This window comes from Corvus hawaiiensis, chromosome 9 (genome assembly GCF_020740725.1).
Source record: "Corvus hawaiiensis isolate bCorHaw1 chromosome 9, bCorHaw1.pri.cur, whole genome shotgun sequence".
NCBI lineage: Eukaryota > Metazoa > Chordata > Aves > Passeriformes > Corvidae > Corvus > Corvus hawaiiensis.
The window spans coordinates 24,020,738-24,048,626 of record NC_063221.1 but is presented as its reverse complement, the minus strand read 5'-3'; the positions used below and the strand labels follow the sequence as shown (position 1 = coordinate 24,048,626).

General features: G+C 41.2%; 2 protein-coding genes and 2 long non-coding RNA genes across 7 annotated transcripts in view; 2 read left to right on the top strand and 2 right to left on the bottom strand.

Annotated features, from left to right (window-relative positions):
* Positions 1–5,980, bottom strand: part of MAST2 (microtubule associated serine/threonine kinase 2) — a 188,708-nt gene extending 182,728 nt beyond the window's left edge. For 2 of the 4 annotated variants that reach the window (XM_048312253.1, XM_048312254.1), the window contains exon 1: positions 5,752–5,979. In XM_048312253.1, the coding sequence (XP_048168210.1) occupies positions 5,752–5,919 (168 nt within the window). In that variant the 5' untranslated portion in view covers positions 5,920–5,979. Of the gene's footprint in view, positions 1–5,751 lie in introns of all 4 variants that reach the window. The other 2 variants (XM_048312262.1, XM_048312255.1) reach the window with 2 other exon arrangements.
* Positions 5,981–6,175: 195 nt separating this feature from the next.
* On the top strand, positions 6,176–7,964 carry LOC125330087. Its single transcript, XR_007205369.1, has 2 exons — positions 6,176–6,250; positions 6,793–7,964. It is a non-coding gene; the product is annotated as an uncharacterized LOC125330087 (long non-coding RNA).
* Positions 7,965–10,802: 2,838 nt separating this feature from the next.
* Positions 10,803–25,644, bottom strand: LOC125330222. Its single transcript, XR_007205427.1, has 3 exons — positions 25,479–25,644; positions 12,694–12,824; positions 10,803–11,073 (listed from the first exon to the last, which is right to left on the bottom strand). It is a non-coding gene; the product is annotated as an uncharacterized LOC125330222 (long non-coding RNA).
* Positions 15,602–26,417, top strand: LOC125330221 (riboflavin-binding protein). Its single transcript, XM_048313156.1, has 6 exons — positions 15,602–15,687; positions 16,540–16,697; positions 17,420–17,519; positions 18,623–18,751; positions 23,031–23,142; positions 26,050–26,417. Exons 2-6 carry the CDS (start codon positions 16,559–16,561, stop codon positions 26,293–26,295), a joined length of 726 nt encoding a protein of 241 aa, XP_048169113.1. The 5' UTR covers positions 15,602–15,687; positions 16,540–16,558; the 3' UTR covers positions 26,296–26,417.
* The last annotated feature ends 1,472 nt before the right edge of the window (positions 26,418–27,889 follow it).

The window sequence follows — 27,889 nt, the reverse complement described above, 5'->3', positions numbered from 1 at the left end:
AAGAAAAAAAAAAAAAAAGCAAAATATAATGACAACATGAAAGGAGTAATAAGCTTTCTAGCCTACCGTTTATAAGTAGTCTTGGACCAATTTGCATGATTTTACTCATAGATGGAGGAGAAATATCCACATATGCATAACGTTACAAAACCCTCTCTCATATGACACACCCAACTGTGGCAATGCAATCCCCAAAATTGTAAAAAGACAAGTATCAAACATAGTGAAGGAGGAAGCTTGTCTGCAATCACACTATTCCAGGCTGCTGCCAGAATATTACCTGGGTTTGGCACACACTCCAAGAACAATCAAGAGGGAAAAGCACAGAGTTCTAGAAGCAAAAGAACTCAGTGTCTTCTGTTCCAACCAAAGCTCAATTTTACATTTCAAGTACTTCTACATGGAAAAGAGATCAGATAGCAGAGAATTTTTACTGCCTGTGCTAGCACAGGCATATTCCACAGCTGAAAGTTGGCCATTAGACAAAACAACCGTTGAAATAAGATGTCATTTGGTTTTCTAACGGCAGGAATAATTAAACATTGGCTGAGTTTTAAGAAGAGGTGACAAACACACCATGATCTAATGCTAAGATAAGATCAATTTCTCAGAGAGATGTTTTAATTTATCTTCCAGGAAAGCTCCAAAGACTGCCCATGTGGGGCAATCACACTGGATAACCTCAGTATTCCATTTTGGCTTGGGACATAAAAGATCTACAAGGTTTCAAAGACAGGTGGAGAAAAAGGAGTATTTTTGTTACTCTCAGAAAGCTTGTAGCACTACAGTTCAAGAGACAGTCATTGCTAAATGAATTGATTGTAAGTCAGCTTATTCAAAGATCATGAAATAGTTTTTTTCAAGCAGAAATTACTAAATGTACTGGCTGAGGAACACACAGGATCTTCAGGTAGGTAAAAATTTACAGCTGGAGGTAGCCCACTGCACTGATTGCCCTATAGAAGGGGCTCTCCAACACAAAACTAAGTTGGACTAAGGAGGTTCTTGGCCTATCTCTGCATTATGTTTGCAGTTTTCCTGCTGGCATCAGCTGAACATTTCCTATACAACAAACAGACACAGCAGGGGAGCCTTCAGGTTTACAAACATTTCAGTCCAGCTCTTCATGAGCAGCAGCTGAATTTAACTTTATACACAACAAATGGTCCATCTACCCCAAAATCCTGCCTCTACAACTTGCAGTCCCCTCAACCAGCCCCTTAGACTCCTTGTTGAGATTCTGCTACTGTTTCCCCCTCCATCTCTCATTAATTAACAAAGCCACAAAGTCGTGGAATCTACTGATAAATCCTTCCCTGGGCACCCACAGCAAGAGAGGGAAGCTAGTCAGAATTGATGGGGTCTGCTTCTGTTCCCTCACCTTGTCACATCTCCAAGCAAGCACCCCTGGGTAGCACTCACTAGTTCCCTGCATGCCTTTAGAGCAGAAAATGTCATTCAGTGATGCTCAGTATTCTCTATTTTTACTCTCTGACTCTCAACCTCCATCCCACTAGACCTGCCACAATACTTCAGTTTTTCTCACATCTGTTTGTTGTCCCTCTGCTTTCAGAGGAAGATAGCATTTAGATTTGTTAGGGACACATTAACACCCACTCCTCATGGAAAAAAAATAACAAAGACATTCCACCCGGACAAGTGAAAGGAAGCATAATGCATTTGCCCCACTCCAATGTTCTCCTAGATCATAGCTGATTTCAGTTGTTTTCCTCAGGTGGATCCAGTCTACCTATTAAATAATCTTTACTCCTAATTTCCTCCTTTGCATCTATTACATCCCTTGAGGAAAAAAAAATAGAAAGTACACGTATTACCTTTAGCATGAAGATTCATCTCTTGTAAAGCCTGAGTCATCACTTGATACCAGAGGATACAGTGAGTTGCTGTTTGCTACCTACCCTCTGCAGACCAACCACGGTCTTGTACAATTCCATCATAAACCTTTACAGCCATCTCTTCTAGAAAATGAAGAATCCTTTCTATGAGGACTTTGTCTTCTACCTGAAGTAGAAAATGCTAATAAAAGCAGCTCTGACAAATACTGGTTATCATCCATGTGAAATCTTTCATTACAAATATCATAGCATTTAAAACTAATTATGTCAGCATGATATGGAAACAGATAGTGCTTGAAATATGCCTCTGGATGAGGGTGACAGTCATTCATAAGCAACAATCACTTTCACCTCAACTTCCCATTTTTCTCCTTCAGTGCAGTCAGCAAACATACAATGATTAAGCTAATCCTTTATGGAAATCCAAGTGGGCTGTGTTTGACAAAGACGCCCTCACTCAATGAAACTAAACTGTCACAGGGTAAGAAAGACAATTTAGTCATGAATTAATGATGGGTGAACAGGAAATAAGTTGGAGGAATTGGCCTTTTTCCCAAAAAAAGAAGGATCACCAGTGGAGTCTCGCAAGGATCTCTTCTGGAATTAACACCTTCCATACTTTAAAGCAAAATCTAGCAAAGAAGTTTGACACTTATGGGACAGAGTTTGCTGACAATGCTTAAAGTTATTCAAGGTTGCAAAAGCAATGGCCAGACATCTGAAGAAGACTTTAATGATACTGTTTAAGTGGGCTGTAAAACAGCAGGTAAATGTAAAGTGATGCACAGTATTAAAAAAAAACACAATACGTACACAATGACAAATTCTGAACTAGTTATTACTGCTTAAAAGAGTGACTAGAGTTATCAAAGTTCCACAGAAGTGCCTACTCAATTCTTAAAGATTGTCAAGAAAAAGCAGGCAGAAGATTAAAGAATGAAACCGAATATGCCATGTAAGTTTACTGGGTGGCATATGCTGAAATACTGTAGCTGCTCCTGGTTATTGTAACCCAACGCCATTCCTTGGATTCCTGCACCACTGTCTCCAACCAGGAACACACCTGCAAGAGGTGCAAAGAAGACAGCAAGGACAACGAAAGGGGTAGTCACTTCTTTCTGAAATGGCTCCGGAAAAGTCACAATCAAGGGATGGTAAATAAAAGAAAAAGTCATCAACCCGTAAGTCACACAGAATAACATGGGTTCTCTTTTTCACTGCCTCTTCCAATACAAGAAGTAACAAGCAAGGCATGAAACCAAGCAGGCAGAAAGTTTAAAAGCAAACAAAAATAAGTGTTTTTTCCACACAAAATGTGTTTAAGCCCTACGACTCAGCCACAGGATGTTGTGGATGCTACAAGCATACATGACTTCAAACACTGATTGGACAAATTCATAGAAGAAAAAACCCACTGGGGGCTCTAAAAACAAATATCACCTCTAGTTCCGGAAACCTATGAGCCACAAATTACTGGAGGCTGGGAGAGGCATTTCCTCAATATACACTATACTCTTCTCCAAGCATCTGTTCTTGGCAGCTCGGAGAGGCAGGATACTGGGCGAGAGGGATCTTTAATGTGACCAAGTACAGTCATTCTCACATTCTTGCGTAACTCACGAGAAAGTGCAAACATTAATCGTATGCACGTTGGAACTATAAGCACTGCAAAGGACCAGATTTTCAAAGGCCTTCAGGTCAGTACAGTGATTAACTGCTGCAGTCACAGTTTGATAAGGACTTCTTTCAACACTAGAGCAGCTTAGCCTCTCCCAACCACAGACTCGTGCAAATGTATGGCAAACAAAGAGATCTGAATTCAATCCAGAACGGTTCGCTGCAGCTGTGCACACTGTTGCACTGGCACTGCTGAGGGCATGTTACAGGCTTGGAAACAACAGGGCTACATAAATCAGAAGTGGCCCCAAAGGAAATACTTCTCAAGCTACAAGCTGGATCAGTGAAAATGGAGTATCTCTGTCTTCTGGATCTCAGAAGGCCTTTTTTACCACACACACACACACTACCAACTACGACATTTAAATAAACACTGGATTATTGATATTAAAGACAGAAATGCTGTTTGTTACATTTGTCCAACAAATTCATTTCTCTGCAGTTGTTTACCACACTTACAAAACCTTACATGAAAGACACAAGGGGAAAGGGGGTGAGAGGTTCTCCTTAAAAGTTTGGGGAGTATCTCACACATGGTTGAGTAGAAGCTTTCTTAACTTTAGCTGAAAAACTCCTCCTCCATCCACCAAATACCTGTCAGCACACAAAGATCTGCTCTTACAAGTCACATCAGGTCCCAGTCAGAGCACCCAAGTCAAACACAAATTGGCACTATCTCCCATTAAAAAGCCTTGCGCATCTCAAAAACTGACAGTTCTGAATTTGCAGCCTTCCCTGGTTTGCAGCATTGGGGTTGTTTTGATGAAGCTTCCCAAGTGTTCAATACATTATTCAATACATGGCATGTTCTGTGTGCACGATTTGTAAGTTTCATTCACACTACCAAGAATGGAAATAATTTCCTTCAATTTCCATGTCAATGTCATAAACAGTACATCAAAACAGTACAACAAACACCTTGCTATTGCATTTGGTTGCTCTACAAATTTGTTCACTTAATGGACAGCTGGGAAGATACTGGGTGACCTCTTCTGATTTTAGATTTTTTTTTCCTGAATAAAGATTGTAGCATACCTTAATGGTTTCAGGAAAGAATAAACATCAAAAGCAGTAGCCCCTCTTAAACACCTGGCTTAATAAAGCACTAGAGAATAAAATAATAGACCTCTCCTCTTCAAGGGCCCAGTCTGATAAAGCTGTATTCAAGAGGTATCCACTAGTCCAAGCCAAAATCTAAAGCTCCTATAATTGAAGGCAATATAATACAGCTTTTCTAGGAAAAAACACCCAAGAAATTATTTTAAAAATAGCATAAACCTGTGCATCTGCAACAATGATGTAAACTTAAAACACCTTTTCAAAAAAAAACCCAGTTTTTCTCTTTGCTCCAAAAAATGGCAAAACAGAGCAATGAATTACTGCATCCCGGGAGTCTTCATACTTATGGTATTTTCTCCTTTTCTTCCAACAAACAAAAAAATAGCATTAGTTGTCACCTACATTTTTCAACTGCAAACTGTCATCTCCCATTTTTATCTCTTGTAAAATTAAGACTATCAAACCAAAGTGCTGATGATCCTGAACTTTGGTTTAGGATCTCTTTGGTCTCTCATCCTTGTAATCCTAAGCACCAATCAGTAGATCCTATTTTTGTGGGTATGAAAGACATGAAAGTGGACATACTGAACTTACACACTCTCACATGTAACAAGCCTGTGCATTTTCAAGTCTCTGCAAAGGTACGGTATGTTTCCTAAATAAACCACCTCTGGAATTAAGACCCAAAAATGCTGGAAAATGCATCATAGTTATCATCACGATTAGGAGCGACCTAAGGAGGGTTACTAGAAAGATGCATTCTGTGATTAGTAACACCAGCCAGCACACAGCACACACCCGATTTCACTGCATCCTCCCTCGCCTTCCCCGGCACGCGGGCAGACTCCCGGCACGGCGGCTCCCGCACCACTCACTCACGCCACGCCGTCAGCACCGACACGGACACGCCACCGCTCCCACCCTTCCTTCTTCTGGGGGCACCTACCTGCGGGAGCGCACGGAGCGTGCGAGGATGCTCGGAGGCTGCCGCCGCACCGAGCGCCGCCGCTCCCGCCCCGCGCCCCCCTCCCCGCGCCCCCCGGCCGCTCTCCCTCGCCGGAGCGCCGCGGTCCCGGCCCGGGGCGGGCGCGGACCGGCTCCGCCACGCGGAGCGCGTCTCCATAACAACGGCGACCCCCGCCCCGCGCCCCGGCTTTACCCGCTCCGGCGCCCCCGCGACCCGGGCGTCCTCCGGCTCCTTCCTGCCGCCGCCCCCCAGCAGGGCGGCTCTGCGCTCCGCCGCGCTGCCGGACACCGCCCGCCCGGGCTCCCTCCGCGCCGGCGGCGGCGGCGCCGCTTTGTCCCCCCGAGAGCGGCCCTTCCTCATCGCGGCGGCTTCTCCTCCTCCTCCTCCTCCTCAGCGGCGGCACGGCCGGGGCCCCATGGCGGGCGGGGCGGGCGGCGGTCACGGAGCGCCGGGGCGGTGGGGCGGCCGCGGGCACCTGCGCGCGGGGCGCGCGGGCGCGGACATGCCGCGCGCTCCCGCTCCCGCCGCCTGTCAGCGAGCGCGGCCGCCGCGGCGCCGCCCCCGCCTCCCGCCCCGCGTGCCGCTCGCTCTCGCGAGAGCAGCAGGCTCGCGGCGGGGAGGAGGAGCGAGACTTGAGGCTTGAGGGCGGGCGGGTGGCGGAGTCTGGGGAGATTCTGCGGCCGGGCTGCAGGTAGGGCTGTCCCGGCCAGCGGTGGCCCTTCCGGGGAGAACAGCCTCTGCGTCCGTGCCAGAACTCCCTCTTAGAAGGAGGCTGGGAGGTGGGAGCTCAGGATGCGCTATGCGGGAGTGTCACGCGGGCGTGAGGGCAGCCTTTGTGTCCCACAGAATCAGACTCCCTCCCTGGCGATATTTCAGAGCCGTCTGGATGCAGTGCTGTGCCTCGTGGTCTGGGGCGACCCTGCCTGAGCAGGGAGGTTGGAGCAGATGACCCACTGTGGTCCCTTCCAGTCTGAACCGTGCCGTGACTCTGCGATTCTGTGATTCTACAGTTCTGCGATTCTGTGAACCACAGAATGAGTCAGGCTGGAAGGGACCACAGTGGGTCATCTGCTCCAACCTCCCTGCTCAGGCAGGGTCGCCCCAGACCACGAGGCACAGCACTGCATCCAGACGGCTCTGAAATATCGCCAGGGAGGGAGACTCCGCAATCTTTCTGGGCAATCTATACAAGCGTGTGGTCACCCACAGAGTAAATTTCTTCCTCATATTCAGGTAGAACTTTCTGTGCGTCATCGTGTCCCTATCATCGTGATCTGCAATCAGCTCAGATGTCCAGCAGAATCCAGCTTCCCTGTCAATAAGCTCTTTAATCGTTCCCGAAAATCTCGGGTGAGTGCAGGACCTTCCCAGTGGTGTTACACGTAGACGGTCACATTGGGAAAATGCCGCAGCGTTCCTCCAGCAGGACACAGTGGCACCCAAGCCCCAGGCCTGCAGTGCCTGAGCGAGCGGAACATCTCTGGGCATCCCTCATCCCTCCACAGGAACTCTGAGCTGCAGGAGAATGCTCACCAGCTGTGCCTCTCCACTTCTTATGTTGTGGATTAAGATGTAGTTCACCATCTTCTCAGTCGAAAAAACAAACCTTCAGAGATTCATTTCCTCAAGGAGTAATAAGAGAATATCGTCATCTTGTGTTTCATCTCAATAATTCACACCCTCTCGGCGTTTTTCTCTTCGCGAATTATTTCTTGAGGGCTTAAGTTACCAGTTTTGCATTTATTTTTCACAAAAGCAACTTCAAAGTTCTGGGGTTTTTTCTTCACTATTACATAGTCAGGAATCTTGCTGCTACTGCAGAAAAAATAACTCATTTTCCCTTTATACCAAGCTGAAAAGGCTCATACATCTTCAACCAGGAAATCTAATTGTATAAATTTTTTATTCATTTTGTACAAAGACAACATTTTGTACTTCCCAACGATTTATTGAGGTAGAAGAGTAGGAGCATTTTTAAGTAATTATTAATGCTTAAATGCTTGCTGAAAACAATTTCAGGGTGCTGGATTAGTCACAGAGGCCTTTTTCCATCATAATTGTATATGATCAGAATGGACAACCATGTGGAACTTCCCAGCTGGGAATCCTGCTCTAACTAAATGTAAATAATGTAAATTTATGGAATCTTGGCGTCCTTGTTAATGTGAGTCTATTAGGATGGCACAGTGCCTCATCATAATTTGGCTGGATCTTTGCCCTGTTGCAGCATAGATGCCAATTAGTTATTTGTTGGTTATGGCCAGTGGGACACCTTGCTCTGGCTCACACCTGTTCGCTTCCTGTGCCAGAAAGGAATTCATGCATACAGGAAGAAAAGTCACAATGAGCATGTGGATAACGTTACCTCTCTAACATATTAAACAAATAAACATGTTAGAAACAAATCTTCAGTTGTTCGTTTTAGACAGAATTGCAAATAATTGCCTTCTGGTTCTGTATTTTAATACAAAAAATTAAAAATATCTTTCATCTCTCCAAATCAAAAAGCTATTTGGCAGTTAATAGGACATTTTATTTGTGAATATATTGTGTTTGGTTTGCTTCTGGCTTATTTCCTTCTGCTTAATCCCTGGTTAGTATTTTGGACTCAAAATGTCTTTCCAATATTTTTGAAACAAAAGAACAGTAAGGTTTCATATTAACAGAATAGGAAAAATACTCCTCATTTTACTGGTTCTCCCATATTTTTTCCATTTAAACATGTCACTGAATATGACCTGAATCTGCAGACCAGTCTGGGTGACCTGATTTTTCTTTTCCATATGAGCTAGTTTTCTGAATTTTTTTTTTTTCCCCCAGCTTTAAATAAAAGTGAACGTATCATGAGAGGCTTGGCAGGGAAAAGGGGTACAGATGAATGAGGCAGAGCGTGGTATGGTGCCACATCTATGCTCATGATGTTTGTCTCCAGAAATCTTCGGTCACATCAAAAAAAGAAGATTCATCAATAAAGGCTTTTAAAGGGGATGATTCTTACATTACCTACACTGACTAACACAGAGCAGGGCACTACAGACAATCTGTGTAGCTCATGTGCTGATACTCAGCTTAATGCAGTTTCTCTTTGCAGTTCCAGCTATTGCCTTTCCCTGGATCCCACCTTGCATTTTTTCCATATAAAAAAGGTCTCAGCATGTGCTTCTGATTCAGAAGGTAGCTGGAATGATACTATCAGGAAAAGTTCTCTTCCATTCTTCTCTAGCTGGTTTAAAGGGACTTTGGTAAGGCAGAACACAGTCTACTCGAACTCAGTCCATAATGTTTTCTGGGATGACAAATTCCTCTGCAACATTTTTATGACTGCTTAGCACACAGCTACAGCAATAATTGCTGGAGCTGGAAGAGAGATATGCAGACTGAAGCTGTGAGGTTAAAACCTCTTTATTGCAAACAGAGTAGAAAATGCTAAACAGTAGAAGTCATTCTGCTGAGCAAGAGAATTTCCTCTTGAAAATGAAATACTTAATCATTTTAATTCCTATTAAATTTGACCATTTGGCAAAATCAGTGCCACACATAACCCAGCTGATCACCTGCTTCCACCGTTTCCAAGGCAGAACTGCATCACTAATGCCAACAAGTTTATCACTGCGTCCTGTCATTTGTCATTCCACTCACACTGCACACACAGCCTTCCCTCTCAGTATTTGTGCTCTGTACGAGACAGAGGAAATGGCTTTGGTTGTTCTGCATGTGAATCTGTCACGCACCTTCTGTTAGTGACCCAGTTCTAATGGTATTCACAGACAAGTTTTGGGCTTTACACTGGAATACTAATGTTTGGCAAATGGCAGTGTGCAGTCAGGCAGGAGGAAGGCACGGGGCTGTGGCATGTGGTGCTGTACCTGCACAGAATGTCAGTAATGACAAGTAATTAACAGGCTGCACGTCATCACCGTGACTCCTGCCTGTTTCCCCAACTCCACGCCTGTGACAGCATTCTTTCTTCAAGATTCACAAAAAAAAAAATAAAACCAGCATGATACAACAGAGAATACCAGTTATAAGCAAAATAAAAAATACAGGTAACAAAGTCCCATGGAGCCAGTGAGACATGATGGGCAAAGCTTTGACTGAGACTAATCCATTATTCTTTATAGAATGAGGCATCCTTTTGTTCAGTGAAGTTCAAGATCCCTGTGTCAGCCCTGCCAGGGTGGCAATGCATGCTGCCTGCACAGCACAGGACTGCAGCCACACAGTACCGCTCCCCATCACCACTCCCAAGCTCCAGGGAAATGGTAAGAAACATAGGATTTTCTAAAAGAACACAGGAGCATTAGTAAGTCTGGGACCTTGACACAGTCTAGGCAAAATTTACTCATTATCTGGATCTAGTGAGGTCTGCTATTTCAGAATCACAGGACATTCTGAGTTGGAAAGGACCCACAAGGACCATCAAGTCCAACTCTTAAGTGAATGGCCCACACAGGGATTTAACCCACAACCTTAGTGTTACTGGCACCATGGTCTGACCAGCTGAGCTCATCTCAGAGTCAAGAAGGTCCACTTTAGACATTTGTGTAATTAATAAAAATACTCATAGTTACATAAGGACTTGTTACAGGAAGGTTGTAAATAGTCATGCTTCAAGGCACAAACTAAACATTGAATTAAGGAGGATTAGGAAGAAATTTCTTGCTAGCAGGTTTTTCCATAAAAGCATATTATAGTATATATTATTCCAATGCATCTTCACTGGAGACTACCACTATTAGTCTGTCTTAGGGACAGACTAATGGAGAAAACCAACTGACACTTGGATGGCAATTACTACATCTAGATACAAGAAAATTCCAGTCATAACCGGATATGATTGCTTTCCAATAGTTATTTTCCTTCTTTGTATACCATGAAGGACATGTTTGCAGTGATGCAGTATGTCAGTGACAGCTTTGCACTGCTCTAACCTTGTTCTAGGTATCATATTTGCATCTGATAAGGAAGTAGAAGATATAAATATGCAAATATGCAATCGAAGTTTAAAATTTTGGCTGTGAACTATCAGGAGAGCTTAGTGCAATAGTTAACAGCACTTCCTAGCAACAAAAGCTCATCAAACACATTAGAGCTTTAAATAGAGGAAGAGACCAGTGAATGTGCTGCTTTCTCTGTCAGCTTGGACTTGATTGTACAGCAATTGCCACAATAGGGCTGCTACCCCTGGGTGTGAACAGAGGACAAATTACATATGCACATAAATATGTATATTTGTGTGTATTTCTGAAAGGTCCAGAAAGAGAAGCACGTTAGGAGGGGAGAGATATTGGCCAGCAGAAGTAGATGCAGATCCTAACTGTTCTCACCCTCTCTTTGGTACCCAAAGAAAGATGAGATTTAAGAAGGGCCAAGGGGAGGATTACACATGGTTCTACTGTTACTTACGGAAACGCCTCTCAAACAGAAGATGACAAATACAAAACAGCAGCCATGGAAATCCAACAGGTGTGCTGTGAAGGCTGGCACTAGGATACTTCAAGAGACTTAAGGCGTCTGTGTTGAAACAGAACAGTCAAAGAGGGCACAGATAACTGAGAAAGGATTTGGAAGTAAAAATGAATCTTGGTTGATACAAGAGAGCAGAGCCATTTGAGGGATGCCGAGAGAGAGAGAGAGATGACAATGTAAACAAAGGCACTGGGCAAAAAACCACCTGTTTCCTGAGCGTTGTGGTCAATTTTTCAACCACAGAATCATCACAGGACAATGAGTCAAGCTATCTAAGTCTAATATGGCATGTATGGGAGTCATTCATCAGAGACACAGCGTGGGCTTCAACTGTGTCCTCCTTAACATTCATCCCTGCAGTGATACCAACAGGAAAAGCTCAGCAATGACTCATCTGGTGGTTTCCAGTCACTGCCTTTTAATATGTTGACCAGTATGATCTCACTGTTACCTTGTGCTTGCATTATTTGTTTTCTCTATAAACCTGTCAGCTCTTCATTTTGATTACAAGGTGTTCAACATAACAATTAAGAAAACACAACACAGAATACCAACACAGTGGAGCTCAGAGGCTGGCAGTTCTGACTGAAAGTACTGCCAGTCCTACCCTCATGTGTGTCTCTCTCAATGTGATACCACCCTTTTCAGCAACAAAACTCTTCTTCAGCTGTGCTATAAACTGAAACTGATGCACCCAGAAACACTGAAGGGTGGAGGAGCACTAGATTTCTTTTTGCTGGATCAGTTTCCTCATCTGGTTGGGTGCACAACCCCTTGTGAGCTGTGCCAGGACAATGGAGGGAAAGGGGCAGTACAGGATCAAGGCACAGAAGGGGGCTGTGGGACATGGCCATCCAGAATCCAGTAATGGCACCAAGTACTTTAAAACACTACATCACAACTTCAGGCTGGGACATCTAGGCATTATCTCTATTCAAATAATGAATACCCATAATACAAGTGTAAATTTAAAAAAAATAATATTGATATTCCCCTAAGAGTAAATTCATCATTCATGATTGTAGAAAATTCAATCAAATATTAATGGTCTAAATCCAAAACAAGATTGCAGCTGGTTATTTCTGGAGTATAGGTCAAACTGGACAGATTTTCTTTGTCAGTTGAGAGAGCCCCCGTCACACCAGTCAGGAGCTACCCAAACCAAAGCCCCCTCTTTGTAGAAAAACCAACAGTAGCTGTTAGCGGTTCAAGGAATCCCACCGTAACAGACTAGCAGAGTGAAAGGCAAATGAAAGACTAGGGCAAAGGAAGAGCATTCTGTTATGTTTTCAAGAGGTGCTTTTCACTCAGTAATAAGCTGAAATAAGTAGGTTTTTGTCCCCTTTAATTTTGAAAAGCCTAACATGGGGCTTAAAATGACATTTTTACAATTCTAATTTTGTTGGTTTGGGTTGAGATTTCTTTTTAAACCTACCATTCATTAAAATATCTGCTTTTTTACCCACCACTGACTCACTCTCTTCATTATATAAAATTACTGGTGCTTTTGTCATTCTTGTGCCCTGTTGGAGGACTAGCTCAGCAACATTTGTGTACTAAATAAAGCAAATAAGCCTTACTTCATTCTGTGATGTATTCCTTACACAAAGAAAAAAAAATAGGAAAAATCCCAGCCCCACTGAAGTGAACTGAAACAAATCACACCTCAGATTCAGTAGCATTAAGATTTGACCTCAGCTGTTTTTTTCCAGAGTCAGAAGTGCCAGACTGAGTCCATCTGGAGTGTCTCCCCTGGCATTCAGCTTGACTTGTGACATGATACATTCAACCAGGACCTGTGAAGACAAACCCTTAGTTCTAAAGTCTGACATAATGAAAGTCCAGTTTATATACTTCACTGATCATCAAATAACATGTTCTTGTTGCAACTTTAAATACAGCTCTGCATTTAAAGGAGCTTCACTAAATTAGATAAGAACCTGTGCTCCTAATTGTGTTTTTTGTTACAGTTAACAAGAAAAACACTTCCAACCTCTGAGCATGCAGACTCACGCTGAGACATGAGGAACAAACAGATTAATTTCATTAACACACATTGCCATCTCTAATAAAGCTGTAGCAGGCCAAATGCTCTAATTTACACTCCTGAAACTCAGTCTCCCTCCAGTCACACTGTTATTACGCTTTCAGGGTGCCAAGAAGGGAAATGGATCTGGCAATTGTCACTGGTTGGAAGCACAAACAATTTTTCCCTTAACCACATTGGCTTTGCAGAGTTACCAAGAGTATAAAGGCATGAAAGCTTGCTGCAGTTGTTAAAGAAATCTGACTCATAAAGCAGGAATCACTCTGTTGAATTAGGAGATGTCAGTCCACATAGTTACTAAACTGATTGCCAGAAGCTGGGAAGTTAGAAACTATATTTTTTAAACATTTCTTCCCTAATTTTCTGCCAATGGCTTGTGCCAGAAGGAAATTGCTCAGGTAGATGACTCTTGAGACCTAGTGTAGTAGTGTTTGTGGTTTTGGAATAGATGCATGGATTTGCTAACACCATTGACCACTATCAATTAAATCATCAGATGATAACAATTTATTGTTGTGGTGCCTGAGTTGTTGTCTATGGCAATACCTCAACATCATGCATGCTTTCACTCTAGCTTCTGGAGAGAGGAATAGAAGTTACAGGGTATTGATACTAAAGTTAAAATGAAATGGCAGTAGGAGTCTTAAAAGTACAAGAATATCAGTGAGTGCTTGAAAATAAGTTACATTTTAACAAATAAAGATAAATGACCCATTCCAGTATGGGAAAAGGTAAGAAAATTCCTTTAACAAATTTCCCAGTATAAGACATCAGACAAAACAATTGGCAGAGAATACTTTTAGAAAAGAAGAATCAAGATTCACTTCTCAGGAGATGAAAATGTATAGCCAAGATCACTAAAGGCTCCTTAGCCCGAGCCTGCTTACATGTGCTGCTAACCAAAGCCAAGTCTGGGAAATCACAAACATATGACAATTTTCCTTCCCGCTGCTAGAAACTCTGCCTAATCTCCCAGCAAGTGGTCCCATTTGGCTCCTACTCAAAGCCTGAAAGCGATCCCAGTTTCCTATAGCTTAATATAATTTGTATGCCAATTCAGTGAGCAGAGGCATTACAAGAACCTCCTGGCATGCTGACACTTCACCAGTGTCCATGTATTTCACACAAACCGAGCAGTCAGGAGCAGAGCATGGACTATTTCTGTGCTTTTCACCAGGCTGGCCAGCCCGTCCACTCCTCACAGTGTTGAAAGTGAATGTTCGTGTTATACGTTGGTCTTTATTTTGTATAATACACAGATCCTAGTGTCGAGCAGCACACACCAATCCTTTACTTTGCAAAGCAGCAAGGAGCTCCATGAATTTCAGCCAACACTAGATCAAGCCACATGAAGTGAAAGCACAGGTAATAAGCCATTAGATTTACTTCATTTTCTCCTATAGTTACTTTATGCCTTTTTAAACTTGCCTTAATTAAATTCATTCTCTAAACTTGTCTTAATTAAATTCATTCTGGAACATAAAAATTGCTCCATTTCCACTGATCTGGAAAAGGCTCTTTTTAGGCCAGCAAGACTTTCACCTTGAGGCATTTACTAGAGCTAGAATAAAAATCAGTGCTTATAGCTTATAGAGATTGTTTTATTATCGTGCTCGTGCCTTTGCTCACTGAGAATTGTATCATACTTCTACTGTGCCAATGTTTGTATTTTTAAGAAAAAAGGTCAGTAGATAATGGCCTCAGAGTATTATCTGACAAATCAGTGTTCTATTTAAAACACAAAAACAACAGATGCTGCCTTCCTTATGTATCTAAATAATTGCAAGGTACTGAGGGGTGCTGCTCTTTACAGTACAACAAGACAATCTGTGAAAATGATTTGTCATCTTGGCAACTATTTGCCATCACCATGTCTACCTTAACCAATGGTTTATGTTTAGATGCAAATACTCTTTGCAGAAAGCAGCTCTCCCAATGAAATCCCATCAGGATCCACTATCAGTGGTACAATCAACCATTTCTTGTAGCGCTTGTGAGACTGGTTGTAAGGTACATATGAGGCAGGTAGAGCAACCAGGGTGAACAGCAGCAGGTTTTGAAGGGATATTGTGAAGAAAGAACAAAGAACTGGGAATCAGGAGACATGGACTATCTTCCAGGGAATGCAGTAAAATTACTGTGTAACAAGGCAAGCCATTAGTCAGAATTAAGGCAGTCAGGCTGAAATAAAAAGCATTTAATGTCTTGAATTCACTGAAGCCCAACTTGGTGCTAAGAGCTCCATGAAACTGTTGTAGAAATTAATTTAATAATTAATAATACAAGGAATCATTGAAAAATCAGGCAGGAGGGGTTAATGGCATTTGAAATATAGGAGAGCTATTTTTTTTCTAATTCTAACCCATGTTTGTACTTTCCTCTTTATCATGTCGACATTTGCAAGCAATAAAAGGGCATTATGTGCTGGTCATTGCATCTGCTTTTGAGATAAATCTGTGTTAGCATTCCAAAGGGTCAAGGAACTCTTCCAGGGCAAACAAATTCTGGAGCACTGGTGCCAGATGGTGTGTATATAAAGTGGAAAATGGGAAAAGCAATTTACTGTGTTCCTGTTCCAGGGAGAAGTATCACCCAGAAGGAAAGCAAAAGAGGTGAGAAATTACAGAGAAATTGAAGAGAGAGTTTTCTTCTTCTGTATAAGTTGTTCTTTATATCTGAAAAGTCTGGGTGCATAGAAGAACTGCAGTGCTTATTCAGGCAAAATTATTCCAAAAAGTTAACAGGAATACTTAACTAAAGAATGAAGGGTTAAATTAATAACACGTATAAAGAATAATGCATTGATTTATGTAACAAGTTATAGATGTATCTTTATGGCTAATATATAGCCTGTGTTTAGAGAAATTTTAGTCATAAAGATAAAACATTTTTATCTTGCATTTTTGACCGAACTCTACAAAAGAAGCAGAAAATAACAGATCAGATTCTTAAATATAAATCAGCATAGCTTCAAAAGGCAAGTATTCAATGTAATTTATCCAGCTCAGGTGATGAACACTACTATCTCACTTGCAGCTGTATTTAATTGCAATTTCCAAGTGTGCAAAAAAACTCTTCAGGTTTTAGAACTAATCAATATTTTCTTCAAATCTAGGGAAACATACAAATGTCTCTTGGAAGGATTAAAAAATAATTCAGCTTAGTGTAAGAAATTTAAAATAATTTTCTTAAATACTGAAAATGATAACACGTTTTCACACATAGCCTGAATTATTGATGACTTTTATCACTTGTCACCAAACTTCAGAAATATGAAACAGAAGGGTAAGTGTTCAGTTATAAGTAAAGAGGAAGGGACAATGTGTCTTAATATTTCTGTATGCATCTTTGCTGAGCATATTTTATTTGATTATATATGTAGTATTTTAAATGCAGTCCTTCCTTTTAATGTTATGGGTTCTCCTAGAAACAAAGGATGTAAACAAAGACTTCTCTTAATACAGGAAAAAGAGCTGAAGAACAATGCTGAGGTTTGCTATCACCCTCCTTGCTGTCATAACATCATCCACCTGCAAACAATATGGATGTCTGGAAGGGGACACCCAAAAACCGAAGCCAAGTCCTGAGCCAAATATGCAAGAGTGCACTCTGTACTCTAAATGTAAGAGTGGTTTAATTTTTTCCAAATATGGTCAAGAAGTACAGCATTGTACACAGTAATTGTTTTGGCACTTCCCCTAATTTCTCAAAAATATATAAGATGCAGTATACATTGTATTTGAACAGCCTCCTTCATTGACATTTTACTGCATGCAAACCAAGAGTAAGATACTGGGTCTTAACAAAGTCATTTGTGAAAGTCTCATTGACTTAATTTATTTTCTTTTCAAAATTCTGATGCAGTTTGTCTTTCTTGTAGCTCCATCTGCTTAAAAATATTCACAGCAAAGATTACTTTGGTTTATTGTAATTAAGTATAAAACATTAATTGTAGCAGACACCAAATGGGAAAAGTTGAAATCAAAATTCTATTGTAAGCAAAGTACAGCACTTATTAAAATTCTTCAACTCTTTTTTTTTTATGTTTGGTAGTTTTCAAAGTCAGTATCCCTCAGGATGTGGCATCTGGCAGAACATTGGTAAAATTCTTGGGACTCTCTGGGCACAACTTGACAAAGCACTGTTTTTGCCAGTCCACCTCTTCCAGCATTTACACTGCTACTTTCACACCCAAAACTGTTAGAGCTTGAGTACACCTTCGAGTTTGTACTAAGAGACTTTATCATATTATGGTCCAAACCAGATTCATCTTACATTTCTGTCTTCCAAATACAGTGTTAAAAAGGAACACTTACTGCAAGATCTTTGTTTCATTCCTAACAGCTTCCTGTTGCTATGCAGACTTCACAGAGCAATTGGCTCATTCCCCGGTAATTAAAGTAAGCAACAGCTACTGGAACAGATGTGGGCAGCTCAGTAAATCGTAAGTCAGCTTTGATGTTTTCTGTGTCCTGGTTCCAAAGATCTGGGCTGGAGCAGCCACCAGCTGCTGATGGACATTAGGTTACCTTAGAGATAATGTCACCCAGCCTAGTTCCCATCACCTTTTCTCTATATCTGACCAACCTCTGACTCTTCTTCTCCTCTCACACAAACCCACAAATCCCTAAGTCTATACTATTTATGACATTTTGTCAAGACACAGCTATGTTTTTTCAAGTTTGCTTTCTGTATAGAACCAGATCTAGCAATGCAAACCAGTTGAAAACCCAGCAGGTGACAACCACCCTGCACCTCTGTAGTTCTCCAATCATCACCCACCAGTGAGTGTGATCTGTAGTGAATAGAGACCAGCTTCTTCCTTTGTTTAGAAAGCACATCAACTAGATTATTAAATCTCACCAAAAAAAAAAACAACAAACCCAGGAGTCCAGAAATGAAACGTCTGAAAATTTAGAATAAAAATTCTTATAATCCTGTGGGGTTTGTAACCATGAAGAATGTCTCCTTAATTAAGATTTTTAGTACCCCCTTAGATGTTAAAGCTGTGAAACATGGCAAGTTATAGAAATAAAGGGATGAAAGTACAAAACAATTAAGCAAAAGCAGATGTGAAAAAGTAACAGCTCTTGCCTGCCACTCCCAGGAGAGCAGCACAGTATGCAATTTTAAGTAACTTCAGCTGGGCTGTGGGAAAAATCTAAAGATTAGTGAAACCATGAGGCTACAGCACGGACAAAGTTTTATACTATCGTTTTAAACTACATTTTATTATTGCCTGGAATCGTTGTTGCCAGGAAAACTCAAGGCCTCAAAAGTTCACGGAAAGCTTACACAAATAGGGCTGAAATATGCATGGAAACATTTGTGCTGTAGCTGGCTGTGGTAATTGCACGGTCAGAGTCCGTACACAATGCCAGAGGAATGAGTTTCAAACTTAGGCATTAACAGGGCCAAAGGATGCTTTTCTGTGTTTTTCTCCTAATCTGTAGTATTGCATCCACATCAAAGCAGGCCTAGAAAACTGAGGCTGTAGCCTTGATGCTCAGAAACAGGCTTATTTGTGGCTTTTCTCATCCACCACAGCTGTGAAGATTTCACAAAGAAAATCGAGTGCTTTTACCGGTGTTCTCCACATGCTGCTCGCTGGATCCATCCCAACGACACTGCTGCTATTCAGGGTGTTCCATTGTGTCAAAGCTTTTGTGATGACTGGTAGGTTCAGCTTTTTAATAAAAGTATTTTTATTTAATTTTAATATGCCCATGATTCAATGGTGTTTCACCCCCTTTTCTCTTGTTCTGCTTCTGAATTTCTCGTTTGCCATTTGTACTTTTCCTTCTGCTGAGCTACTGCCCCCAAAATAATAACAACACAGGCTGTGAATGCAGGATAGAGACACTAACATGAGTTTAGTGACTTGGGGACAGCACTGCCCTGCTCTGGGTGAGGATGCAGTGCAGTGGCGTTGTGACAGAGGAGCTCCTGCCACACTGACAGGCACTGGCAGCAGCAAGGGCCTGCCCACCCTTTGAAAAGGCCATGTCTGTGAGGTAGCATTTCTGTAACTAGCATTTTCAATTTGAATAATTGATAATGATATGATACATTTGTTTTGTATGCATAAAATGCACTACAAAATCAGGAAAGATGTCACTTCATGTGGGATTTCAACTAATTAATATAATAAATTAGCTTCATTCCTTAATTTTTCACCCTTGACCTTCTCCCTTCTATCATTACACTCTCTAAAATCTCTTCTAAAAGCCTGAATATCAGAGACAACTTCAGCCAAGTAATGCTAAAATTATTAATAGCAATGAGCAGCATAATAGCATTTAACTTTGTTTCCCAAAACACAGCATCAGAGAATTACATTATTTTTTGAGTGCGAGGCATGTGGTGGGACAACCCAGCACCCATCTCTCCTTAGTCTTGGGGCAGGAGCATTGTATCCATGTAGGGTACTCAGATTTTTCCACCGCAACTTATCCAGCATATACCTCTCCCTCCCTCTCTCTCTCCTTCCCTCCCTTTTCTGAGATGTTGGATCTTAAATAATATCACTGTGGGACACATAAACTCAGTCACCACCTTATGAATGTTGTGCCCAGTCACTGGAGTAACTTGTGTGTGTGAAGCATAGCACAAACACCACAGGCTCTGTTCACACTATAGGATTAAATGTGCTAGTTTTCCATGAAAGTAATGGACTGTGAACGTCTGGATCCCTTAGGCTGCTATGAAAATCATGGAAAACCATTATGATACTAATAAAAATGTTATAAAAGAGCTTTTTTTTGAAAGTACAGAAAATACAGAACACAGGGCATGGTAGGGTTCTCTTGGGCTGCTCTCTGCCATGCTTCCCTAGTGCTCATACAACTTGAATATTATTGACATGTGGATCCATTTCCATTCCCTCCAAGGGCAAAGTCATGTATACAGTGCAGAATTTTGGTTGGATTTGTCTTTAAATATGTCTCCATTGCTTTGTGCCAGAGAAGGAAACCAGAAGCATAGCTTGGATTTGTAATGGAAGAGAGTGAGAAGGGCTGATGTATTTCTTAGCTTTCCTAGAGCTTTCTCTAGCAACAAATTTTATTTCTGTGTCAGGAAACTTCATGTGCCTCAGGAACGGATTTGTCATGTGCAGTCTTCCTTGCTAAGTTTTTTGTAATCTTCTGAACTGAATCCAGATTACTGACCTCCTTGAAGATAAAGACTGAGACCTTGAATTTCCCTCAGTGCTCTGAATCTTAAAGCTCAGAACCAAATTTTGCATTTGGATATTAAAGCACTGGAGTTGCCAGCGAGCTTTAGAAAAGATCTAATGAGGAAAATGATAAAATACCAGTATCTAAAACAAATGCATCCCAAAACAGGTAGCATGAAAATCTTTACCAAACTGTTACATCGAGTGAAAGTGTAAAAATGAAAGAAAATGTGTGCTGTAAGTTTAGTTTGCATCTATGGACTGGTTTAAGCCAGCTTTAGTGTATATGAGATTTATACCAAAGTGTAGATCATGGGTCAATATTACATTGCAAAATCCTCAGTGTTCCCTGGGCATTGCCAGAACCTTCAGGTAAACAGCACTTTCAACTTTAGTTGTTGGAAAGTATCATGAGGTGATTGAGAGCTGCTGCACAGGAAAAACTGACCCTTTTCCAGTATAGAGTGTCCTGGCAGAGAGAGGATCTGCTCTAAACAAGTCCTGAGCAATGATCTATTGCCCCTTTTGGCGTCACAGATGCCTGGCCTGAATCAAAAATGTACTGAAGGCCCATTACCCTGCACGCTGGTCTGTGTGCCTGCCTAATGCCAGTGTCAAACCCTTTCCCTTACCCTGCTTAAGGCCTGAAGCTAGAAAAGAGCCTGGACAGAATTCCCACCCTTTCTGGTGATTTAAAGTAACATTTTGTCATGCTCTGTTCACTGGAGTCCCTTTAGCATGCTGTAGCACTGCTGGTGATGTGACCTACTTTCTCTACATACTGGGAGTGTGCCTGCTGCATACTGTATGTCTTTGTGGCCAGAAATGTGCAGAGTATTCTGAATGAGCAGTGACTTAATTTAAAAGAAATTCATCTGACTAGCTTCGGGCCTTCCTTTTCTTCCTATTGTTTTAGGATTCCTTGCTCTCAGTAGTCGTTAAACTGTTGCTTTTGAAAGAGCCCAATGTACAAGTCATTTTCTCATTCACCTAGGAAAGGGCCCTATAAAAGAGAAAGAGCTAATTATAAGAAATACAGGGGGAAAGGCTTTAAAATAAAAATAATCCTGCTCATTTTACATAGGGAACTAATATGTTCGGGGAGGATCTTTTAAGTATTTATGTTTCTCACAGGTTTTAGTTAATGTTTGAAGAAACAACTTCCATGTTTCTGGACGGCAGAAATTAGACTTTTCACAAATCATGACTTTTCATAAACTTGACTTCTTAATTACTTCCATTGGGATATAGAAAAACTCCTAACAATAGAGTTATGCCTTGCCACCTGCTTATAGAACAAACCACAGTCAGGTAATAATTGTGATTAGGAAACATTTCATCTGACAAGTTAATAAATAATGGTGAATAAAAATATAAAGACTTTAATAAATATATTTTATTCAGATTTCTGAGGAAACCAAATGCATAGCATGAATATTAATTTATCAGATTTTAGCCTCTATTTCCAGCAGAGCCCCTACATCTGACAGTAGATTCAGGGATGAACCCATTGAGAGTAAATGTCTCCTGACCCTGAGCTCTTTAGTTCAGGCCCTGGTTACTTTCCATTTGTTATTGCTCTTTGTCCCTCCAAAAAGCCCAGAAAAGCAATGTGAAGGTTCTGCAGATATGCCTCTTCTGACCTTTCTGCATTTGCAAATCTACTTCAATGTCCAGTTCTCGTAGTTCTGTGACCACGTGATGATGCACATATTTCATTTAAAAATGTAAGGCTGCAGCCCTCTGATATCAAAATAGCTTTGAAACATGACCCTGAAGATTCAAAATGACAAACAGAAAACCTATCCAAACCACTAATTACAAATACCATGCTAAATGTTAACTTTCTGGAAGCTGTGCCTCATTGTTTTGGCACTTTTGGTTACTGGTATGAATAATTCTCCAGAAGACAATGAGACCAAATTTAAGTAGATGTTAACTGATTTGCAGGAAGTGGACCTTAAGAAAGGTAAGAGCCAAAAAGTACAACATAAAAGAGAAGTGCAAGGGAGGAAATTACGTAGGATAATGGTAAGTCATGAGATCTCTCATCACATAGATCAGCCAGAACTCTACTCATTCCAGGCCATTTATAGGTTTTTTTCTACATTACCACTTACAAGTTAAAAATAACTTAAAATTTAAGATTTTAGATTTATATCCTACAGGACTCTTATCTTTCCTTTTCCTTTTAACTTCCTTGAAAATGTCATTCTGAGGCTGACAGCCTATTAGTTTATATGATTTTGTTGTTTGTGGAATTTCCTTATTTTGGTGTACATTCCTCATAGCACCTCCCCTGCCTGGGAAACATCATTCTACTTCTCCCGTATTAATTAATAAATACAAACTTGCCCCACATCTCCTTCAAGTGACAGTTCACCCTTAGCATACCTATGCTCTGTTATGATACTGAACAGCAGCATTCATGAAACTCCCTCCCTCCCTCCCAGGATTTCCTCCACTCAGTAACATCAAATAACCAAGCAGAAAACACCCACAAAAGGAGCCCTTTGCTAAGTCTGTGAGTATAAAAAGTAGAGAGTGAACTGTTTAGTTTTCATGGGAATTTAAGTCTTCCTGGCCAGCTCGGAGTTTATGAACATGTCAAGCTAAGATAATGTGCACTGTGCACATTTCTTGAAGATTTGTTGCTAAGCTGCACTGTAATCACACCATGTTACTAACAGAGCCCGTGGACACCTCTTTGAGTTGAATCTGAGTCCACTGACAAATGTGAGAGAAGTAACTGTATCTTCCACACTAATCTCCATGAAGGTATGAAGCCTGCAAAGATGATTCCATATGTGTTCGTAACTGGCTGACAGACTGGGAATGGGATGAAAGTGGAGAAAACCACTGTAAGGATAAATGTACTCCATACAGTGAGGTAAGAAAACCTGATCAACTGAAGAAGAAAATATGGCATTAGGAGTTCTTTTTTTTTTCCTGAATATATGGGAGTAAAATGCCATCAGTGAATTATTTTTACTTCAGCAGTTTCAAGCCATTCCTACATCAGACTTTTTAAGTACGCAAATTTTCAAACATTCATTTTTATGTACAGCACTTACTCTAGGTAGACATACATTTAGTTAATCACTATTCATTCCACTTGTGAAACAAAAGTTCAAGAAACACTGATATTTTAACCACAGTGGGATTTAGAAAGTAAAAGATAAATGAGCTTTGTTCATACAGAGACACTAAGATGCATTTCATAAGGTTCCTTACACAATATGGGGATCTACACACCTCTATTTTTTTAAAATTGGAATGTAAATTCCCAAACCACTGAGGAACTTTTAAGGTTTTCTTGCCTATTAGGTATCTTTGTCCTTTTCTCTCTTTTACCTTGTCCTTCTCCATCCCATCTTTCCGAGAATGTTTAATGGTTGGGATAACTAATTTTAGACACAAAAGTGTATAAAATGAGAACTGACAAGACTTACAGGAGCAAGGTTGCCTGGAACCTGATCTGCAGACCTTTCCAGAGTCAGGTTGGATTTTTCTAGTGACTCAAGTAAGTTTAGCATCAGAGTGATATAATACAGTTCAAAAGTGTACTTGAATATTTTTAACAGTTGAACTTCACGAGTCCATGAAAAACTGCCCAAATTGAAGAAGTAAATAAAATTTAAGTGAAGTGCTTAGGGACTGGTAGTAAGGCTTGCAGATTCATTATTTTGAGTTCAATTCAAGTGCATGTACTTCCAGAAGTCAGTTCAGCAACTGATATAAGTGGCAGACACAGTCCAGTTAGTGCAGGATTGCTGTCTGCCTTGCAAAAGTGACACTAATCAGCAGACTCAGGAAGGTGGCCAAAAACAAATGGGCTGTGGAAACTTACAGCTTAGTTTCCCAGATGTGCTAAATCATCAGTAGTTCCAGATGAAGTGAAAAACAAAATTATAATCTCCGTAAATAATCTCCAGTCTCTGTTCAAACTGTCCTTGTTTCAGAGATAGGAATTTTTAACCTTGAGTTCCCTTGCACTTATTTCTTAAAGAAAATATACCATCTGCAGGGGAAAACATGCAGCAAGGTCTGAGGTCTTATCACTTGAAGCCAGGCACAGCTGTTCCTAAACCACACCCTAAGTTGCCCATGTTTTTCACCAAAAATAGGCTTGCATGGTAAGTAAGCATAAAGATGAAATTTCTGCAGAGAAATTAAAAAGCACACATTTCCCATATGAAAATTACATGACATAGAAACGCTAGACTGCCCTGGTTTGGACTCATGAAAGAGTTCTCACACGTCAGAGCACTGTAGACAGATCCTTACTTTTTTCACACAGAGGAGCAATCAGCAGCTCTGCATGTAATATATGCAAGTGGCTCTAAGGCCCATTTGGGACAACTGCTGAATAAAGAACAAACATTGAATATTAAGGATGCACAACTGACCATGGCCAGTTTTAGCCTTGTCATTATTCTCCCAGCTGGGTGCTCCTCAAGCAATGTTAATGCACAGACTAGGAAATTTTCCAAGAAGCTAAAGAGTTAGAATCCTTTGCAGAAATTTAGGGACATATTGGGTAAATAGGCTATGTGCTCCATGTATTTGCTGCAGCATTCTGATTATGCTCTGATCTTTAAGCAGAATTAGGAGGAAGGTCAATATAAAATTACCAATTTAGCAAGTAGAAGAGCACAAACACATTACAGAACCTGTGGGACACAGGTATAGGGTGTAGCCATGTCTCTTGCATAAAGACCTAAACGAACCCATGTGACAGGCTTTAATACTTTCTGGAATGATTAGCTAAAAGCAGGTAGAAATTCAGGAACTGCACAGGAGCTGGAAGAAAATATCTAATGCTACTTAAAACCACAGGAATGGTGGGAAAGAAAGAGCTATAACTGCCTGCCCTGAGAACACAAGGAAAGAACTAGATAGAGGGAGATTTCCTTTTCTGACCCTGCTCCCAGTGCACTATCCAACCTCCATACTCCTTCTCCAGCACCTGCAGCATCCATATTTTAGCTAATATTCTTTAGACAAACTCAAGCTGGGCAGGCAAAAGGTTGTCACAATGTGAGCTCAGCAAACAAGCAGTATCTTTGTTGTGTGGTTGACAGGTCCTATGACACAGGATTTACAAAATGCTATAGTACCAAGAACAGAACAGATTCACTCGACAAGAGTACAAGAAGCTGCAATTTGCAGTTTCTTGAGCCAGAAAGGACATTATCCCACTCTGGAAGCCTGACAAAAACTTACTGTCTTCAGGCAGCTGCTGAATTATGTCTCTTCTCTTTGCCTGTGAGGTCCTGCCCATCCATGAAGTACATTGCAGCAGGCACAATGAGATCCCTCGGAGCTGTGACTCCACTGGGCTGTCTCTGGCCTGTAAATAAAAAGATTCCCATATTCAAAGCACTGTCTGGCACTTCCAGCACTACTCAGATTTCGAGGCATGTCAGAATGTCCTGACATGCTACAAGTTGTAAAGGCTCTCACACACAGCTTTGACTGTCAGCCCCAGAGAGCTGCTGGGCTGTCAGCCCCAGGGTGGAAACAAAGGGCAGCTGTTGATCCCTGCACTTTGTGTAACCACTTGCTCTCAAAACAGGCAAATCACTTTTGCCAGTTGTGGGACTGGGTAACATTTTCAGACATCTCAGAAGAGATGAAGCATAGCACACAGCAAGACAGTAAAGGACTGCAGACAACGTTTTTATAACCTGGTACCAGTTTTAATAAAGTGATGAATGTTTATCAATTTTATACAAACTGATTTAAATTCAATTATTTTTAAATGTAATTGAGGCATTTCTTATTTGACGCACAGATATATGCAAATGGGACTGACATGTGCCAGAGTATGTGGGGGGAGTCATTTAAGGTGAGCAAATCCTCCTGCCTCTGCTTGCAAATGAACAAGAAGGACTCGATTGCAATCAAGTATCTCCTCTCAAAGAGCTCAGAGGAAAGCTCCAGCAGCAGCAGCAGCAGCAGCAGCGAGGAGCATGCCTGCCAAAATAAACTCCTGAAGTTTGGGAAACTAAAGCGAGAGGAAGGTGAACAAACAAGATAAATGCTAGTGGATGTATGTCAGGACAAGAGAAGTCGTCGTGGAGGCTGGGCTCGGGGCATGATGCCAGCCTGCTTTATCCCTTGCTTTCTAGAACATAATAAATCAATGGCTGGTTGTATTAATCTTTCTCTGATGTTTTTGCATCTGCATCACAAAGCTCCAGACAGGTTAGCACAGATGTGATCTTGTGACTTGAACTGAACAGCTACAAGCCTGAAGGAAACATCTAGGGGTTGACTTTCAAAGAGAAGAGGCACAGGCAGCTCCTGCTGCCTTAAGGTGGACCAGTGAGAACTGGAGACCCCTGGAAGGTCATGCCTGCCAGTAATGCACCAAATCTTCAACCCAAGCCCTTCACTAGCACAGGCACATAGCACTCCTGTCATGAGTTCCTCTGTGCCTGGCTCTGCTGAGATGAAGAAGAAATCTTCAGGCAGAAATAGGTCAGTGAGCCTGGCTACTGACCACTGAAAATGTATGTATTTTGTATCTTAAAAACAGGGCTTTTTTAGGTGTACCACATAAATCCCTGGATCCAAATATTGTGCAACAGGGCTTTTACCTTAAGCAAGAGCAGTAGAAAAGTCTCCTACAATATCAGTTTAGAGCATAATTTTGAGTACAATTATTCCCACTGAATTATTCCAAACATAATGATCTCTGACAAACCAAAGTGTCAGGGACAGCCCCAGTCAGGTTCTCCCATCAGTAATTCTGCTTCCCAGCATCACTGCTACAGTCAAAACTAAAAACAAAATCTGCACCACTCCCAGAGGGATCTGTCAGGTAAAGGATGAATGAAATCCTGCTTGCAGTTATACATCCATACTTCCTCTGATATCATTGTAGAGTAGATAGGTCTGTGCCATTCTGTGCAGCCTTTCACAGTGCCATCACTACAGAAACCATGAGAAGGGTTGAATTTGGGGGTCACATTATCAAATTGTGAAAATCAGCATCATCTTGGTGCTTCCAAAGGATCTGGTTGCCTTACAGCATTTAAGGATCTGTTCCGCAGTTAAAACAATGACTTGGCACATCCTGTTATACTGGGAGAATCTTAAAAATCTAACACACTTTCTTCACTGAGCTGTTTATTTATTGGAATACTTTCACACAGCTGCAATAGTAATGCTAAACCCATTAGGTCATGCTCTGCTTCCAACCAGTTTCTCAGTATACTTAACAATGGACTAATTCCTACCAGCATTGAATTGGTTTTAGGGTGATACTTTGCCACATCTGTAGTTTGTGCCAACTCAATTTGTCAGTTCTACTGTTAGAAAAGAAAGAACAAGAATTTGGTCTTCTATAAAGCTCTGACAGTCCTTTTCTTCCCCTATTTCTCTAACTCTCTTCTTTCCTGTCCTTCTTTATTGCACCTGAATCAGATCAGAAATTTTCCTGCTTTTTATTTTGCTAGGCTCAAAAGTCAAGAATTTTTTATCCCCTTTCTGTATCATCATGGACAAATATTTTCTTCATACTTTTTGTTAAGTAGAGAACAATTGTTTCTGCCTGTGTCTCTGCTCTTTTTCTTCCCATTCCACTTTATTCTCTTTGCTCTGGCTAAATTACTCTTGAAACCACTCTC